Source organism: Musa acuminata, chromosome BXJ1-8 (genome assembly GCF_036884655.1).
Source record: "Musa acuminata AAA Group cultivar baxijiao chromosome BXJ1-8, Cavendish_Baxijiao_AAA, whole genome shotgun sequence".
NCBI classification, from domain to species: Eukaryota; Viridiplantae; Streptophyta; class Magnoliopsida; order Zingiberales; family Musaceae; genus Musa; species Musa acuminata.
Window position 1 is genome coordinate 4,843,256 of NC_088334.1, and position 20,053 is coordinate 4,863,308.

At 37.0% G+C, this 20,053-nt stretch overlaps 2 protein-coding genes across 4 annotated transcripts; both read right to left on the minus strand.

Annotated features, from left to right (window-relative positions):
• Nucleotides 1-907: 907 nt before the first annotated feature.
• On the minus strand, nt 908-14,151 carry LOC135587175 (cytochrome P450 97B2, chloroplastic-like). Of its 3 annotated transcripts, XM_065078260.1 has the most exons (16): nt 14,069-14,150; nt 13,094-13,567; nt 12,707-12,918; nt 11,378-11,561; nt 10,010-10,117; nt 9,204-9,288; nt 7,848-8,083; nt 6,972-7,145; nt 4,776-4,823; nt 4,617-4,676; nt 4,392-4,478; nt 4,210-4,298; nt 3,459-3,550; nt 1,858-1,919; nt 1,336-1,485; nt 908-1,239 (listed from the first exon to the last, which is right to left on the minus strand). In XM_065078260.1, exons 2-16 carry the CDS (start codon nt 13,244-13,246, stop codon nt 1,024-1,026), a joined length of 1,956 nt encoding a protein of 651 aa, XP_064934332.1. In that variant the 5' UTR covers nt 13,247-13,567; nt 14,069-14,150; the 3' UTR covers nt 908-1,023. The 3 variants fall into 3 exon arrangements, 2 of the variants coding, with proteins under 2 accessions (XP_064934332.1, XP_064934333.1); XM_065078261.1 differs by lacking the exon at nt 10,010-10,117 and having other exon boundaries at nt 14,069-14,151; XR_010475784.1 differs by lacking the exon at nt 1,858-1,919 and having other exon boundaries at nt 1,102-1,239.
• A 94-nt stretch (nt 14,152-14,245) lies between these two features.
• LOC135587176 (thioredoxin O, mitochondrial-like) lies at nt 14,246-19,736 on the minus strand. Its single transcript, XM_065078262.1, has 6 exons — nt 19,483-19,736; nt 19,343-19,408; nt 19,197-19,247; nt 17,489-17,568; nt 16,359-16,403; nt 14,246-14,344 (listed from the first exon to the last, which is right to left on the minus strand). Exons 1-6 carry the CDS (start codon nt 19,694-19,696, stop codon nt 14,246-14,248), a joined length of 555 nt encoding a protein of 184 aa, XP_064934334.1. The 5' UTR covers nt 19,697-19,736.
• Between the last annotated feature and the right edge of the window lie 317 nt (nt 19,737-20,053).

The window sequence follows — 20,053 nt, forward strand, 5'->3', positions numbered from 1 at the left end:
GGCGTCCGCTGGACGCTTCGCCCGTCGAACATGCTCCACTCGGCTGCGCTGGAGGCGGCGTCGTTTAGTGCCATCGAGAGAGGGGGGAGAGGGGGAGAGAGAGAGCCACACGGTGGGACGTATATATATACAAGCAGAGGGAGCATGGAGGGACAGAGGCTGAAGATGATGCAACGATGGCCGTCGATTTTTCCCCGGTGACCGATATGATGGAGCCACGTGGGTGCAGTCTTGTCTTCACCAACCCAGAAGTACGGAACAGCGATTTGGTTCCCAGCGGCGGAGAAGGCAATCGGTCCCAGGTTTTGAACGACGCAGAAGTGAAGGGGACGCATCGAGTTCCGGGAACGCGAACCCACCCCAGCTTTTCCCAAGTCAAAAAGAAGAAGCTCGCATCGCACTCGCCCATGCATGATACAGACACGCCGGCGGCGAGGCACCTATATGCTCCACATGTTTCGATCGCCCAGGTTGCGCACTCTGACACGCTACTGTTTCGTCTGCCACAGCCACCCTCGTCTCCGCCGCCCCGATGCCAACGTCTCTATCGCGTGGTCGTGTCTTGTGAGCCGGTGCGTGCTAACTACGAGCGCGACGCCCGGAGGCGGCGGATGCGTCGGAGGTTAACACGTGAGCCATGTGCTGGCGTGGCCGATGACGAAAGTACGGGAGTCAAACCTTGACCGAGTGGGAAAGAACAAAAAGCAGTAGCAGTAGATATCTTTTTAATGACTAAATGATCGAAGATCATTTATTTAGCCATTAAAAACCGAATCGATTGTAAATCTGATTGATCTAAATCGATTCATTAATGGTTTAATTTTAAAGCTTATAAACTGTCCAAAATTTATAGCATTCAGTTGGTAGGATATACATAAAGAAGATGTTAATCACCAAAAACAGAATATGTAAAATAGTCATATCATTTTTGGAGAGCATACGACATCACATAATATCTATACAGATTATATAAAGCATTCCTCAAAATTCCCTTAAATTTCTTTGTCTAAACTTACCTTCTGTTCATGTCCTTTTCTTCAGCTTGCACCAGAGACCATTTTTGGTATGGATGGTTGCACCAGTGACCAATTCGACTTCATCAGGTGACCCCCTCAGCAGCACATCAAACTTCTGTAGCAGCAGAGCCAATGCTATGGTGGATTCCAACAGTGCAAACTGATCGCCGACACACTTACGCGGCCCGCCACCGAATGGGATGAAGGCGAAGTCAGAGGTTATCTAAAAATCGGAAACACACAAGGAATAAGTTAAAGAGGGTCAAGCGACGAGGCATGATCTACGGATAATTTTACATTAGGAATCGTCGAGAGGAACCTCATTCGGATACATGGCTCCGGGACTACGACCGGGATCATAGCCTGCCCATCCTGCAATGCCTTCGCTTGGCTTTGGAGCTAAAAATCTCTCTGGCTCGAACTCATTTGGCCGGTCCCAGAAGTATGGTGATCTGTGGAGGTTGAACACCTGAATATAATCATTTCACAAATGTAAGAGAAAATGTAAATATTAATTAGATAATACCGACACACCCATCCTTAGAAGAGATGCACTGCTTGTAAAGGTGCTTTGAACTAGTAACAACTTACTGGGATATCAAAATCAGTTGTTAGCATAAATGGGATTGACATCCTCGACAAATTTTACGATGAAAATAATTAAATTAAACTGAAAATTATATAATCAGAGTCATCAACACAACATGAGAAGAAAAAGTGAGGTTCTTGATTAATTTTATAACATTATACCCAAAAGTATTGGATTAAACAAATCAAAAGCAAAATCATGCAGTAGTTCAGTTATTGCAGCAAAGATCTATTACATCTTGGATTCACTCACAGATATAAATATATCAGCCCCTGCTGGAATTGCATAACCATCATCACAACCCATATAACCACCTGAAAATTAAAGATGTGTACAACAATGGCAAGTTCAAACTAACAGAATCAAATCTGATTAACAAAACTGATTGAGAACTTATGTGAATAGCAGCTTAAAACAGCTATCAAGATAAAATGCACCATTACCACAAGAAGATCATGACTAATTTGACCTTAGATGCTGAAACTATCTTAATTTTGCAGTACTTGTAATAGATACCACAAAATGTACTACTGTCATTTAAGGGTTTGTTTCACCATCTGCAATGTTTATTTTCACTGAAGTGAATGTAGTTATATTTGAATTTAAGACATTCTTAAATGACCCTCTACCAGAACATGACCCAGCAGTGCTCATCATAATCGGCAGCCACGGTGGGAAAGGAACCAAGTAGTTGTTCAAAATGAAGCAGAATTAAGTGTTGTTGATATTTTTAAGTGCAATATCCATTAAGTGCAATATCAATTTTCTCTTAGATATAATTTGCATATCATCGTTCTAGAATACAAAGCACTAACCTTCCTTGTGTATCACTTCACAACATATTATTTCTTGAATCTATTCTACCTTGCACCCCTCTATTTTCTTGAAGATTGTTCCTGCTCTGAATAAATCCTCCTTTTAACAACTCCTAGTTAATCAAGCTGTTCAATTTTCAGCAAGGCATCCTCAACATACCCTATCATATTAAAGTATGACAAGTATAGAAGAACAGCATAAGACTCTGTACAGAAGCTATATATCCAAGTACATGATACTGTCTCTGTTGAGACATCCGGGTTGGTTAGTGTATTATTGCACAAAGTGATAGATCTCAGATTCGAGTCCACATGTGAGCGTCATGTACGCCATTTAATATAATGAAAATATATTCTATTTTTTTAAAAAAGGTACCAGATACTGTTATCAATATGTCACTATGGGAATACAAAGAGAACAAATCATACATTAAAACCTCCGCACTCCAACGCATGCAGTTATCCTCCATCACAATTGTTACTGCTCATGACCGTTTAAAATAAAAGGTTTGATCAGTCAGGTCAACCAATTTGATCCCATCCAACTCCTATACAACATCATAAGCTCATTCCTGGTTTAAAGATCCAACACTCAGTGATTTGGCTTTACTTGAAATTATAGGTGGATCATCCACCAATCAAACTTGACAGATGCTCAAGTATAGACTTCAGAGAAAATTAGACATATTGGTTCTGCATTGCCTTTTATAGTTTTATCGCATTCTTCATAAAAGTTTAATGCATTGTATCAAAAGTGACATTCTACCTCACAAAGCTACAGCCTAATACAATATATATACTGTTGAGCCTTTTTTTTATTTTGTTTTTGTTTCCCATATGATTTTAGGATGGAGAATGTGACATTTTCATAGATTAACCCATCCAAAATGTAAAATTCCCAAATTCATATATCAACAAGTAAGTACATGCTACCAATGGTCTAGGTTCATGTAACTCTCAGTGTGCACTTTACTCGAACTTATTATGTCTATCATCTAAAAAAATCTGACTTTTCCATTGACAAGAAAGAGAAAGTACCAGGCAGTTTATCTGCTTTGAGAGCACGTCTAATAAGTAATGGAGGCTGAGGGTACAAACGAAGAGCTTCAACAACGATAAGCCGTATATATCTGGAGGCATAGTAGTTATTAAAACAGTATAAGAAAACAAATGATCATGATATTATTTAAAAGGAAGAAAAGAATAAATAATTATGATATTAAATTATTAATGACCCTTAACAGAAAACCTAACAAAAACATGACAAAAAATAACTGTATATAGTAACCATACGTGGAAGCTACTTTAAAATGAAATATTGCTAGAGTGATGGAAGCACTAAACATATGTGTAAGTTAATTAAGTTGTATTATACAACTGTGGAGATGGATATATTTTATTCTATCACCAAACAGTGAGAACAAATGACCATACAAGTGACTGAAATGGATTAGCCATCATGATTCGGCTGCTGCTCCTCAAACTAAAGGAACTTTAGTTACAAAATAGTCTATTTGAAGTAATTTTATGTTGTTTGACTACATATCATTTTCTCCAAAATATAAAATTTGCAAAAGCAATGAATATATTTTGAATGTGCATGAATATATGGAGAAACAAAGAATCTAACAAAGGAGCCCCTAAAAGACTAACAAATAGAAAATCAACTAATGTCTCATTTTAAAAGGGACTGGTTTCTTTCATCCTATTATTGTATACATATTTTGAAATATACAGCAATATTATATTGATCCTAACAACTTGGAACTGTAACAAATTGTACACATACTCCAGTTTTTTTAGGCATTCGAGGGTTATTTTCTTTTCACCAAGAACGGAATCTACCTCCAGCTGGGCCTTCCTCATCTTCGAGGGGTTCTGCATCGGGAGAAAATCTACCCTTCAGAAAAGTCTACAATAAGAAACGCTTAGTAAAGCAAGGTCTCACTAGTTACAAAAACACCAATATACCTGAGCAAGTAGAAAGACCGACCATGTAAGCACAGCAGCAGTTGTTTCATGTCCCGCAATAAGCATGGTCATGAGATCATCCCTAAGCTATAGAAATATATAATTATTTATAAACAGACATCACAGAAATACTTTACAGAATGAAGTGTAAAACTGCTTAGAAATTTATGTATAGCATCCAGCTGAAACAGAGAAGGTACATGAAAAAAGGCAGGCAGAATTTACCTGATGGTCATCGACGTCAACACCGCGCATATCGACAAGAAAACGCAGCAAACTGATGTCCTGCATGCTTTCTCATGGTATGAATAGTAGAAATCTGTTTAAATTCCAAATGAATTAAACCAACCTCTTTTGTGAAGAGGAAGAAAAAGATGAACAAACCTTTAGAGATGAGTAATCTCTTTGTTGAAGTTTCTCAACATCAGTTTCCTAAGACAAGACAAGACGATCAGGTCTTGTAACAGTTAACAAGCATAATTAAGCACTAATAAACTAGAATTCCAATGTGACAAGAACTTGATAAACATTGTGTTAAACATAGGTGAAATTCACTGAGCTAATTTGATGTGGGATATATGTACAGCTTTGCTGATGTAGCTAATTTGCAAAGAGATACATGAAATTCACTATGAGCTGAACTGTAACCAAAGTAAAAGCAGTGAATAAACATAGGTGTCAGAAATATTCAAACAGGAATGGATTCTTTGGTTCAACAGGTATGGCAATATCCAGTTGGAATGCATACTTGCCAAATGGTCAAACTTAAGCATGCAAAAGATGTTCAAGTACATCTACTAGGGCATGTACCATGAGGAAGCCACAAGGTGGACACTCTATCTTAATGTCTGAGAATCTAAATGATGCACAAGAGGTGAAGTCACAGATGATATGATCAATGTTGTAATCAGGTAACTAGTATATTTCTGCAATCAGTCAAATATCACACATTATTTCATGTGAAGGTACGCTGATAAAAGTTGCAGTGGAGACGGACTCGAGTCACTTTCCGGTCAACAATGACAGTTTAGTACATGCAAGTCATATTACTTTTTATGCTAATAACAGTCATCTTAACTTTCCACTCAAAACTATCAATATTGTGAAGGCAGATTTAAATGGAAATGTAAATGTCTACTATATAAACATAGACAGGGACATATGCATGTATCAATCATTAACAACAGAACATAAGATATTCATATGTATATATAAATTTATATAAAATTTCTTTTCTGGTAAGCAATCAAATAGAATCAGTTCTCGTTCCACTTATGCTGTTTTAACTTGTCCATGTTTAGCACAAGCCAGACCAGTCAAAGGTTATACTTACAATTAGAAATCAACATATGACTAGGAGAACCTTGTAAATATAAAACTCATAACCAGCATCTTCTACCTGAATCTTTTATGCTGATAAACAATAACCAGTCAAGATAATGTTGAAACCTAACTCTGAAGCAGATTAAATCTCAACAACATTCAACCAGCCTAGCCAACCCCTATCCAAGGGCCTCCTAAAGCCTCAAAGCCATATTCGGCCAAGCAAAACCCAAGTCACAGCAGCCCACATAGATCAATTCCAGTCCTAGTAGGACTAGGATTAAGGCAGCTCTAACCCAAACAAGGGCAACCACAAAAAGAGGGTAGCACCAACTCTTAATAGGAGTAGAACTTCCATACGCTAGCCCTAAACAGAATCCTAACCAAATTACGACTTGGGACACCCCTCACCCTATAAAACAAGGGGTGTGCCTCCATCTAAAGGATCCCAGAAGCAATAGCAAGGAGCTCGGCTGGCCCTAGCTTTCCAGCTTCCATAGAGAGAGAAGAGAACAAGAGAGGAAAATTTCTGCTAGGTGTAGCTAGACCTACAGCCGCAGCCCCTTCTTCCTTGAGTTCCAACAGTTGGAGCTCTGCAACAAAGCTTCGTCCTGCCACTATGAGAAGTCCTAAAACCCTACATTCACTATTGAAACCTTAGGTGGAGGTTCCAACAACAAGAGAGAAGGTGGAGACTGAAACTGACAGTGATACTCAACCCGCCGAGAGCATGCAGGTGCTGTTCAAAGGCAACCTGCATTCTCATGCATCTATATGTCTCTTATCGCGCTTTTATTCCATTGCTTAGCCTTTGTAGTTAGCACTTTCACTTGACAAGCAATAAATGTCGTTTTCCTTTCGGTTTTATGCTTGTTTTCTAGCAATATCTCTCTTTTGCGTAAAAACTTTCATTCAAGAGATGGCATCGGATCGACGGATCATTGAACCCAAACCCCATACGGATCAGATTTCTCAATATAGTGCATTTTACATCATTGTGTTTTTCTAACACGGTAAGTAAATAAAGGAACTTTATAGTTTCTATAATGCTATTCCAAGTTCAAATGTGTGCAATTAAAAGTCTACAAAACAAGCTTGATCCTATTGCAACAATCAGATGATTGAAATAAGCATTTAGTCCAGTTCATATTATCAGCGCACTGATGTACAATAATGGAGATATTAAACATATTGTTTGTGCAAAGAGTGTACCAGAGAAAAAAAATTATACATATGCCCCATAAAATTAAGGCTTACCTGCCTTGTCTCTTTGGCATTTTTGATAAGCCCATCAAGGCAATCATTTATAATCTTGAGGTCATTGTGGAACTTACGCTGCCTAGGAACTATCCATCTTGCAAAAGGGAGATTCCAGTAAGGAATGTAGAAGGTCGATCGATGTTCAGCTTCAAAAAGTGTTCCATAAACAGCCTGGCCAGCGTAGAAAGAGAAATAAACTCGGTAAACAAGTAGAATGATAATGAGAATTTCTGTAATGATAATGACAAATATGACAGTTAATTACCATTTGGAAGTGATGCTTTTGGAAAAGCAATCACAAAAGTTCATAATTATTTCTAATTAATTTAAATGCATCTTTGACCACCAAGTGTAGGCAGGTAGACTGTCATATCCAAGGTTTTAAGGACCAACTGGGTCAGTATATACCTACCAGTATTACCAGTCAGACCACAAATACTAACATCAAAATAGTCCCATACTGATGTATATACAGTTCATTTTATTACTTCTATTCAAAAATACCGGGAGGTAAAAATCGGTAAACAACCCAGCATCCCTATCAGATAGGTTACCAAAGCCATTATCAGACCAATATTTAAAAACTTGGCCATGTCAATTAGACATTGATCAAGATGAGTACAAGGATTCTTTTGTGGGTCTACAGGTACCTCATTTCTCATCTCTATTAGCATCAAAGATGAGTACAAGGATACAGGTTAGTAGATTAGATGCTCATATAAGATACACCTATTAAATGTCTCTATTTCTGATGTTATGTTAACTTGAATCCACAAACAAAGGAGAAAATGGCAAATGTCCCAACAGAAAGTCACAACTCAGACAAAACCTGTAATAGTAAAATGAGCAACATTTGGCATTCAAAGATCAAACCTTGATAACAGGAGATTCTTTAGTCACAGAGCCAAAGTCATAGTTGAACACACCCAGACCAATTATGTCAAGTGCTAAACTTGAAAATTCAGCTTCAAGATCCAACTCAATTTCTTTTGTTTCAGAATTCTGTATTTCCAAGAGTTTCTCAAATTTCAATATGCTTCTTTCAGAACAGTCAGTAAAAACTTTCACCATGGCTTCCAGGAATAAAGAATGAAATCCAGGTGTAATAACTGCAAATAAAAAAGATCAGTAGTATTCGAGAAGCGACACTTGACAAAAAGAGAATGAGAATGTACAAAGGATTATTTGCTCTCAACAAGAGATTCATAAAGAAAAAGTAATAACAAATGAGAACAGATCCAAATATATAAATCAGAATAATCAAGATGAGCGACCAAAGGTTACGCACAAACAACTTCACATAGAATGCTATATTGCTATGGGCTATTTTAAAGAAAAATGTACAATCATTCCTATATAAATAGAACAACAGAATGTTGCGAGGGATTTGTTTAGATGAAACAAGAACATTTTCTCAAGACATCATGAAGAAACTAGTAAGAAAACATTTGAAACAAGATCCTAGAAAAAAAAAAATTTAAGACTACTCAAGATGTGCAAAAAAGAAATGGATCGCTAGTAAACTCAATAACTGATGTCAATTATATGTTTTCTACTGACAAAGTAGAAGCACGAGAGAGATGATAGTTATATTGTAGCTAACCTAACTTGGCAATAAGTGAAAAGTTTCATGTTAGCACTTCTCTTTGTTGCAGTGCAATTTGCTTGCCCTCTCACTTCAATATCATCGAATCCAACTTGGTCAGCCAACCTGCTAGACATCATTGCCCAACATTCTGCAGCCAGTCTAGACCATCAGATGCCTCAAGAGTGAGAATTTTTTTTTCTCAACATATTAGTCATGCTTGACTGTCAGGTTGATGCCTTAATTTGTAAAAGCAAAATTATGCATTAGTGGATTTAATTCATGGAAACACAATAATCTGACTAAATCTCGAGACTGCCACCATCTTTATGGTGACTCCCAAGCTTGTGCTGAGGATTATGCATCTATTCCCTTATTACCTGCTAAATTAAAGGGAAAAATCCCAACATATTATCAAACTTTATTCACTCATTAGTGCTAATTACTGAGATGATCATTCTAGTCTCAGATACTATGTAAAGAGACATCGTGAAATCTTGAAACTGTCTTCAAAATTTTATCATGGAGTACATAACAAAGCTAGTTATCAGAGATTTTCATAGAGATCACATGTATTTGTTAATAATCCAATAACATCTGTAGTTAAGGACAAGCATATATCAAAGATGGGATGAACTTCTAACCTTTTCTCCTCTGTTTCCAAGTGTCAAGATCTGCAGGTATGAGCCCTTTTCCCATTATTGGTTCTAAAATTTCAGCAAGAACTCCCTAAATTGAAAGTGAAAAATATTTGTTAATAACTTTCAAAAGAACCGATATAAGTGTGATACAAAAAAATGACCAGTTAAAGCTTATCCGGTTAACTCTGTTAGATTTAATGTCGTGTTTCGCGGATTGTTGATGCTAGATTTGTGATTAGTAGTAAGTGTAGTGTCCAACTTAAAATTTAAGTAATACATGAGACAAGCCAAGCAAAAGTAATAGCAAAACCAAGGAAATTCACAAAATGTAACTCAGTAGAGACCAAGTGAAAACCCTAGTATGTATACATACATACATATATATATACACACATATATACATATATACATATATATATATATATCCATACATATATACATACATATAAACCTATATAAGGATAAATAGAAGTACCACAAATACATACACTGAAGAACAAAACACACATAATCATAGTGTAAACCAACAAGTTTTGAGTACTACAAATACATATACTGAAGAACAAAACGCATGTACTCATAGTGTAAACCAACAAATTTTCAAACAGTCACAAATTCTCAGTTGTTTGAATCCCTAGGTAACCTGTAGGCACATATAGCAAGTCCAATGCAACAAGAATAAAGATGGAAACTGTAGAAAGTAATTTGTATTTGTAAATAAAGAGGTTGAAGCAAAGCGGTATAAGAATATGGGAAACAAGTAATGAAAGTCATGTGTAAATGTAAAATTATATGGTAGGACAACACACCTTATCATAGGAAAATGCATTTTCACGAAGGATATGTCTTGCCACAACAGGGTCAGATACAACAACAAATGCTTTGGGTCCAAAGGCAAGTTTGTAAACTGAGCCATGCTGTATGATAACTAGGAACCATATTAGCATATTGGAACACTTGATCTAATGTTGGAAAAATCAACACACAGATTACTGATGACATAGGAAAGCAAGTGGGTACGAAACTTAGCTCTCAAACCAAAATTTTTTCATATTTGTACAGTAACTGAATCATAAATTTAGCATTTACAGAACATTTGGGCCTTGAACGTGTTTAGTTCAAAGGAAACTATGATAGATCACTTTCAACAATATGCAGCATACGACACATAATTTTACCTGAACATTTTTTCTAGCCCCCATCCTTAAGTACAAAAAAGATTGTGGAAAGACTAAATTTAGCCTTTTCATACCAATATCTCTTGCAATATTTTCTCCAAGATTCTATTTTACGCAAATGACTTTGTCCAGATTCTCCAGAATAGATAGTAAAGGCAAAGTTAAAGCCTGAAGATGAAAGCCTTGTGCAGAAACGAAATATGTAGATCAACTATATCCATGCAGCTGCACAGCTCATCCTAACTTTAAAATAATACATCTTGCCCAAGAAATCTGAGCTTTAATATCTAAATTCTGATAGATTACATCAAATATATAAATCGTTGCGCATCTTGTTCTAAAGTCATCAGCAAACCAATTCTTGTTTGTTTTCAATCTGTTTTGGAAACTTCAGATTTATCAACAGTTTAACACTAAAAACCGAGGCTACTACAGTGAACTGTTTTGTTTCTGTTCTCAGTTCCAAGTGCTCTCTTCACTGATTTTTCTTTAAATTCTTCGATGAAGACATGAGAAAAGGGACCTAAATCTGTCAAATGACTCAGAAGATCAAAACCAATAGATGAGTGGGCCTTATCAAATTTCTGATTTTTTAAATATTAGTAGCACATATTGGAATATATAAGCCACTATGCCTAGCACCAAGTATAAGGGAAATTCTTGTGGCAGTGCATGACATTAAAATGGACAGCTCAGTGCATGAGGCTTCTTCCAGCAAGGGATAGAAGCATATGATGTTTTAAAAAAACTTTGAGTAAGAAAATAAAGTGAGCACATACAGATTTTTGTATTTAATCCCTACACATGCTATGACTTAATTCTACAGCATTCTAGAAAACTATTACATCCTGTGAAAGCAATTGTCTGTGCATCAAATCATCAAAAATTTCCAGCAAGTGAAGCATATCCTACTTTTTCAAATATGAAAATAAAGTCTACAGCTTACATAAAGAAAAATTAAATTTCACAAAAAAAACATAAGATGGAAGAAATAAGCACCTCTAGAAACCAATCATAGAGTGAAAAGAAAAGAGGCCGACCGAACAGATCAGAGACAGCACCTTCAGCAGTGGGCATATCTCCAAGGCGACCCCCACTTAAGAAATTAGTAAGAAGGTTGCTTGCATTGTCAAGGAGATTTCTTTTCGAAGTCTTTGGTTTCTCCATACTTGTCGATTGGCATCTGCATGAGAACAAATTGAATAATGTTCATAATACTAAAATTCCATATAATTTTGGTATCACATACATGTCAGTAAGTTCAAAATAATTTTGGAGATGTAGCTTCAGTAATCATCAGAACTTGATATTAGTGTCAATGTACGACTTGTCATAGTATAAATAAAAGCAGTTTACACAATACAAGAAGACTTAATTGACTTAACATTTCTCTTAATGATGAGTAGCTTCTATAGCCAAAATAATTACTACAAGGGAGCCAAAACATCCACGCCAGCGACATTGGCAGATTCACCCACGGACATAATTCTGATGTGCTCTTGCAATGTTGTTAACGTCTTTATGATGCAAGGTAAACCTAGTTTGATTTCAAACAGTCTAAGAAATCAAGCTCGAAACTATCAAACTCAATCTTATGGGTACTACAATTGCAGTGAAATTACAGGAACATAAATGAGTTTGACGAACCTGAAAAGATCAGATTTTGTTCATTAGTACCCTTGAAATAAGACCTCTCATGGACTCTTTAAAAAGAAGTTATGTCTGTATCTTATCAGTAAATTTCTATACCTGAGCATGAACTCAAAGGACGACAACCTCAAGAAAAAAAGTACATATATTGCGTTGGAACAGATATACTATAATTTGTCACTCAAGAACCAAATATTTCCGCCGGAACTTATTCCCAAATACCAAAAAAAGTTGCAACAGAAGAATTGGTTGATCTGCAGAGAAAAAGAAGAGAAAGGATCACAAAGAAAAATACATTCAAAAAAACCAAGAAGGCAAGAACCCTCTGCATGCGAAAGGGTCCGATCCCGTGGGTATCCAAAAGTGAAATGGGAATGTGTCTTTCACAAGATCCATGTTCGCGTCTCAATAGTAGAAGTTCCATAAATCATAACCTAAACCTAAGACCTAAAACAAATCATGAACCAGAAAAGGTCGAACACCAATCTGAACAGGAAAAAAAAATGTATCTTCCGCTAGAGCCGATGAGCTAAAACGGAAAAGTCAAGAACCAATACTTCCCACTGGAGCTTACAAATCATTCCCAGGAAACGTCGCAGCAGCTGAATTCAATTGGTTAGCAGCACCGAGCAAGAAAAGAAATGAAATCAAAAAGGAAAAAGGTACACGAGAACCCACCGGATGAGAGAAGGTTTGGTCCCGTTCGACTCGAAGAAGGGAACGGGCGTGGGGAAGGTGCTTCGGGGGAGCGGGACACGCTGGAATCCGCCATTGATGACCGTCGGGAGCTGCGAGAGCGCCAAGGCGTTCATGGCGTCCTTGTGATTTACAAAGGCTGGCGAGATAAGGTCTTTTGTAACATATGATGCAAGATTTGCAGAGAGACACCCCTGCAAATATAAAATTCATTATTTAGTCCTGAGAATATATCAAATTACAAAATTGCCCTTTGGAGGACCCACGTGTAAACTGAAGAGCTTGAACTCTACCCTTGCACGGCTATACAATTCTAAATGGAATCGATCCGAGATAAAAAAATGATATAAACTATATTTATTTACATACATCGTCACCGAGCTCCATTTTGGATGACTCGTAATGGAGATCCCACTTTGGATGAGTGGGAGATGGGCGGTGGCGAATGGGCACTGACCGCACGCGCTCTTCGGTGCTTTCGTGCCGTGGCAACATAAAAGAGGAACGAGACACGTGTGCCATAACACGTGTCTACACAACATGTATCTACTGCTCTTCGCTGTTACTTAGTGGCCCAATACACGTTAACATCCTTGGCAGTTCCTTGGTATCAAGTGACGCACAAAAGAAATGAAGAAATGGATAGTTAAGCTATCCATTTGTTACTGTAACATTTCGTTGTTCAAATCTGTTTAAGACGAGCTATAGCTTGTTGTAAACATGTAATAGAAGCAAGCAAGAGCAACAACAACCAGCCAAGATGGAAAGTTGATACTTTGATACTTTCATCAAGTTCTTCCATTGTAGAAAAATGCTTTCTTCACCTCTTCTCCTTATTCTTGCCTGTTAAAAGATTAGAGAGAAAGAATCATTTATCAACTAGATGTTCGTGCAAGTTGTGCGCACCACTATAAAATAAATAAATAAATCATCATATTGATGCATTTAATTTGACACCTATCAAGCAACGAAGGCAATAGAGAGGTCTGTCAATGCCTAGCTCTCACCATATCCTGTGGTTTCTCCTAACGCAGGATTGGCCCTTATAATATTTAACATACCACGACTGAAACTACAGGAAACATTTTTCGAAAACAAAAAAGAAAATTATTGATAACATATAGGCAAAATCGAAGCCTTCCTCAAACTTCCTACCGTCTCCTGCCTCACCTACTCCTAGAAGCATATGTACAGTCAATTGCATCTCATTTGCATAAACAACACCAAAATCTACATTTCTATTAAAAAAAACAGTCTGGTCCTAAACTATTGGCTGACATGATATCACATAATATTTGACAACAACAAACATAGATAACAAATAAAACATATTTAATTTCATACTTGGAGTTGAAACTAGCTGATCCCAAAAATAGTAGAAACTTTAGGCTTCTTATTGTCATATCACCCAAGCATAAGCTAAAATCAACTGTACACACCTTTTCCACATGTTAAAAGCAACAAACACGGTACTGATATCGAGGAAAGAAAAACTGAAAAAGCAAGAGAACTGCCAAAGACTTACTTGTAGAGATTTTCCATTGTGTTCTTCAGTCGTTGAACATCAGCACCGACAACTTCAGTAGCCTTTTGACCATCATGAAAAAAGTGAAAAGTTGGCTGCAGCAAAAGGCATTTTAATTATATAAAACATGCAAAACCGCAGGACGCTGTTACCTTAAAAATGCCAGACATAAATTTGACATATTTAAGAGATATAGATATACATACACACACACACAAGGTGATCCAACCTCTTCTGAAGAACTCAGAGAAAAAGCACAAGGTATTCCTCTTGAGAAAAAAATTATGTAAAAAGTAATACAGAACACCACCATGTGCACACAGTTTATTGATCATATATTTAGGGCTAAAATACAGATTTACTAGAAAACATCCAAACTAAGGACTTACCTATCAGATCATAATGGGTATATTATCCAACATATACTGGCCAATAAGACAATCGGAAGAGGAACCTAGGGTGAGCAAAATTCAATCTTTCCAATCTGAAACAGTATAAATAGGCCGACTTCAACTGATATCTCACTGCATAAAAGCTCAATCCAGCCCCCTCCTTTGTAAGACGCACTTGAAAGGTGATGACGATAGGTACCACTCCTTTTTTTTCCCTGTTCTATGATAATCAATGGGCAAAACAGATTTTTATTTCTTTTTTGTAGATCTATTATTTCACATTGTGCTATCACATTGGAGCAGGCTGTGTCCGAGTAAGGACCAGCTCAGAAGTGACACTGGTATACTTGAGACAGATGCTAATGCCTAGAAAGTAGAAACAATATCCAAAAGTTCTTGTTCCATATATAAAAACATTTACAGTCATGCTTGATTAACAGCGATGGTAATATCAATGCCAATTTCTATATTAATATTTCCACAAGTCATGCTTGATTTATTGGAGAGTAGAAAGATTAGCTTCCGGAGAAACGTTACAACCTACATATTGCAGGAAGGAAATAGATTATAAGATTCAAGGATATCTTTAGCAGGGGGAGGCGAGGCAAGCGCCCAAGCCAACTTTGGTCGGGTTCAATCGTTGGTTCGATTGGACTTATAAGTTGGTTCAGTTGAACCAACTAACATAGTTAGTCCAACCCCCTCCCTCGCCCAACCCTATAAAAGAAAACAAAGGTGAAAGAAACCCCACATCTGTCACCTTTATTCGCTCTGCCAGTCGCCATCGACAACCTCATCCAATCTCCTTCACCGCTGCAGCTCAGCTGCCATCGCTACAACTCATCCATTGCTGCAGCTCGTCCGCCACTGCAGCTAGTCTAAAGACTCTAAACCCTAAACCTCTTCCACCGATACAACTCTGTTTGCTGTTGTAGTAGCTCTATCTGCCGCCGATGGCAACCACTTCTATTGCCTTTGCTCGCAGCCTTCACACGCTCCGTCCAATGCTGCAGCTCCGTCTGCCATCGTCAACAACATCGTCTGTTGCCTTCGTCTGCCACTGCTGCTTCATCCGTTCATAGCTGCAGTTTCGTTCACCGCCCTTTGGTTCCCCCGCCTTCCTATTAATTAAACTGCAAACGGGCGAGTAGCAACTCGTTTGAAGCAGTTTAAATATATTTCTTGTATCTACAATGACATGGGCAATATGCACTTTGATTTATCCATGAAACTCCCTAAGCTTTTACTTGATGATTTCTTAGAGCAGCAAAACATTCTTGGTTAACAAGATGCTTTTGGAGCAGTTTAATTCTAACATAGGTCTTCATAAACATGTTTAGCATATTTTCATTTAGTTGTATATTATTTTAATTATAATATTCAGGAGCACCTCGCTTCTCTTGGCCAGGCAGCTAGGCGCTCAGGCGTTTTGGAACCTTAACACATAGCGCTTTTTAAATTACTAATATTTAGATGTAAATATTCTCATTCACAGAAAAGCAGAACTTTCTGTATCATGTCGTTAGTCACTTCATATTTTCTTGTCATCTATATTTTTAAACATGATATGCATTTTCCAAATTATTTCGTAGCAGTGACAGTTATCCAAGTATATAAGAACTAAAACAATCATAGCAAAATTGAAGGTATCTAAAAAAGGTGCCTTAGCTTAATATGTCTATCAGTTTTGACAATGGTGTTGCTGCATTATGCTTACCACAGAGTAAATATGCAGATTGCTCAGTATACTTCCAAGGCCCTCCTACAAACCAAGTCAATCGCCTAAGGATGAGTTTAAAAGGTAATACAAAACTTGATATAAAAAGAGAAACATCCTAAATCAGAATACGCATATTACCAAAACTCAAAAAGGACCAAATAATGTTCCAGAAACATAATACTATTATCGGCATAGGAGCTTGCCAAAAACATATTTATGTTGTCAAATGTTGAAAAAAGGATTCTGTTAAAGTTCCACAAACAATGTACTATCATCAGCATAGAAACTTTCCTATAACGCATTTAAATTGTCAAATTTTAAAAGGAGGGTTTTGTTTCCAGGAAACCATGTGTAGCAACAGAAAGGAATATCATGGCCTTACATCAATTATCCACCTAGTCTGAATGTGTCCTCATGAAACAATCAAACAGCTATGGAGAATTTAGCAAGAAAAAAATCTGAATATTTGACACTAGAACATCTAATCTTCTGATCTCCTAGTAATACAAAGACCTATATGTCCATTTCGAGCAAGCATAATGTGGTGCCTGATTAATCTTATCTTAGCAGTAAAGTTGCAACAGCGTGACACATGGAAGATACAAATTGCCACACATTTCAGTTCCATGTGTCCTTTTCACTTTGCAATTTGTATTCTGCATTAGAGAAATGTTCAAAAAAATCCATGCTATTCCTTAAAACTAAAAAACCAGTGTATATTTCCAAAAGTTATAAGATCATGCTATTCCTAAAAGTAAAAAAATTAAAAAACAACTCATGCAAGATACAATAGATCAATTAAATTAACAGAAAAGGCATGAAATTACTCATGAACAGTATCACAGCTAAAGGAGCACCAACTTTTGGAAAAAGAGCAAGTTTATGCAAGATACAATCGTTTGGATCAACATAATCTCATGCAACAACCTGTTCATAGGAGCTTTAAGACAAAAGAGACTAGCATCATTAAGGAACATAGCAAACTAACAATCATATCATAACCAAGAAGTTTAGTCATATAGACTAAAACCCTCATGGTTTATCCTGACGCATATCAACTGTGTACCACTTACATCACCAACCAGAAATGCCAACAAAAGCTATGAAAGCAATTAAGCACATAATACCTGATCAATGTCAATCTTATATGTAGTCACATGTGGGAATTCCTGACTCAATTGTTCGATTACTGGGGCTATGGCCCTGCCTAAAACAAAATAAATAAGAACAGATAGCTCAAATTTCAAATTTGAAAACTTATATCTTAAATTCTAGATAAACAAAATTTTACATGAATAGTTATTAGCAGATTATATCAGTTAAGTAGAAGCAATAATTGCCACAGGCCCAAAGTTCTCCAAACTAAAACTTTAGGTATAAGAAGATCAGCTAAAAGATTTCCTTCAATTTCAGAATTCTGGGCACCAATCCATGTCGATTCAGTGTCAAACCTCCACTTCTAACAACAGATAAAAGTTTAAACTATTATTACTTATAGGATGTAAGCGATAAAATTTCTGTTTCCACCTCCCCAAAAATTATATTACTCCAGAAAACTAAATCTTTGGATATTATTTATGCCATTGCAAGACTATCAAGTTTCAATAACACATTGTCAAACTTATAAAACAACTTATGTACTAGTTTCAATCTAAAAGTCTTGGTTTTGATGTTCTATTTTAGTATCCAGTGAACTATTCAATCTTGAAGGAAAAGTGAGTATGCTCTAAATCCTTTTTTTTCAAATCTACACGAGCAGACACCACAAAATCCTCAATTTAAGTTAGACCCAAAAATATTACAAAAATGTATTATCAACAAACTCAAAAGGGCCAAAAATGTAAAATACTATTGCTAACTTGAAACGTGAAATGCCAGATCAAAGTCCTCATCAACGAGAAGTTTTTGTTAACTAATTTTGAATCTCCTAAATTAATATCTTTCTTAAGGAAAACAAATGTTCCTGTTCACTCCATGACAAAACCATATAACAATGAGGTAAAAAATTTCTCAACATGTACATAAAAATTTTTGTACAGAGAAAGAGTATGTATATCTAGTGCAACATATAATATGAATGTACATAGATCAGATGTTACATCCAAACAGCAGCCTTTCTTTTTCTTCTTTTTCCTTTTTTGACTACATTAATTGTATGGATTTCATTCAATCCAAAATAAATAAAGAATCTTTTTTGGCTGCATTGCTTGTATGGATTTCAGCATCCAAACATGGCCACGAAGTAAAATATCACAGGAAACTTAACATCTGACATCAAATTGGAAAAAGAATTCTTTTTTCTCTTTTAAATTTTTGGCTATACCTACTTGTATGGATTTCAATCAATCCCAAATAGTTGAGGACAAACTCTTTCAGTTCCCTACAGACACATACACATAGAGGTCCCACAATCTATCGAAAGAATTAACAATGCAATATTAATACATGGCATGAAACAAAATCTTTAGGCCCTCAATCATATTTTTGACATCCTCAAGAACTGCTACTTGGATATCACAGTACAAAACAAAAACATGCACATGCAAACACAACATCGAGACCAAAACCTTACAGTAAAGGCGCACAAGATGGCTAACCTCAGGGAGCTTGTTTTGCTCCTCCCTGTTGTCTTAATATCTTATATTCCTAGAGGCCTCAATGTAAAGTCATACAAGATGGCTAACCTTGAGAGAACTAGGAGGTTCTTGTTTTTTAGTATAGAGGATGAGCTTAAAGCTCAGGATTTCTGGCATGTAATATTCTGATTTTGCTTTAATGAAGTTACTGTTTTTAAAACAAAAAAAAAAAACACATCGAATCAAGACAGGATCTTACAAGGTCCACACCACGTAGCCGTGAAGTAAAATATGGCCGGCAACTTCACATCTGAAACCAAATCGGATAAAGAATTCATTACATTAATTCAAAGAACAAAACCCTAGCAGAAAAAAAGTAGGATGAATGATAAATAACCTACTCACCTTTGGCCTTTTCGAGCGCAGCAGTGACCTGATCTCCATCTTGAAGAAGAACAACGTTCGACGGACCTAATTCCATTCAAGAATTCGGTAACAAAACCAACCACATACATAAAATACAATAGCCGAGGGGGTGACATTACCGGAATCGGAGGAGAAGGGTCGGGAGGAGAGAAGGAAAGGGTCGGAGGAGAAGCGACGAGGCAAAACAGGCGAGGTCATGAGAGGCGGCGACAACTCTAGCTGGGAAAGAGGAGGATGAGGAGGATTACTTAGGGAGGAGAAGGTAGGGAGGCCGCGAGAGACAGGCCGGACGAGGGAAGAGCGAAGGAGGATCGCAACCCTTCTCGCCGCCATCGCGCCTGTTTCGCCTCTTTCCACGGATGGGAGGAGGAAGAGATTTGATCGACTATTGAGCGGGGACATTATAGAGTCCAGCCCATGGCCCACTCTAAGAAAGTTGGCCCCACATGACCTAGGCTACATAACTTGGGCTTTATTGGGCCAATTTAACACGTAATCTCGAAGCTTGTTTAATTTGGGCTTCCATGGCCCAATTTAGGACATGGCATGATGAGATGAGTTCACCTATCACGATCAATAAGTGTTTTGAGACCGATTCTTTGTGATACACTCGTACTGTGAATGCAACGATAAGGCTCCTCAAATCCTCATAATGCAATGCTTTAAGACATGAAATCATATTTGGAAAAA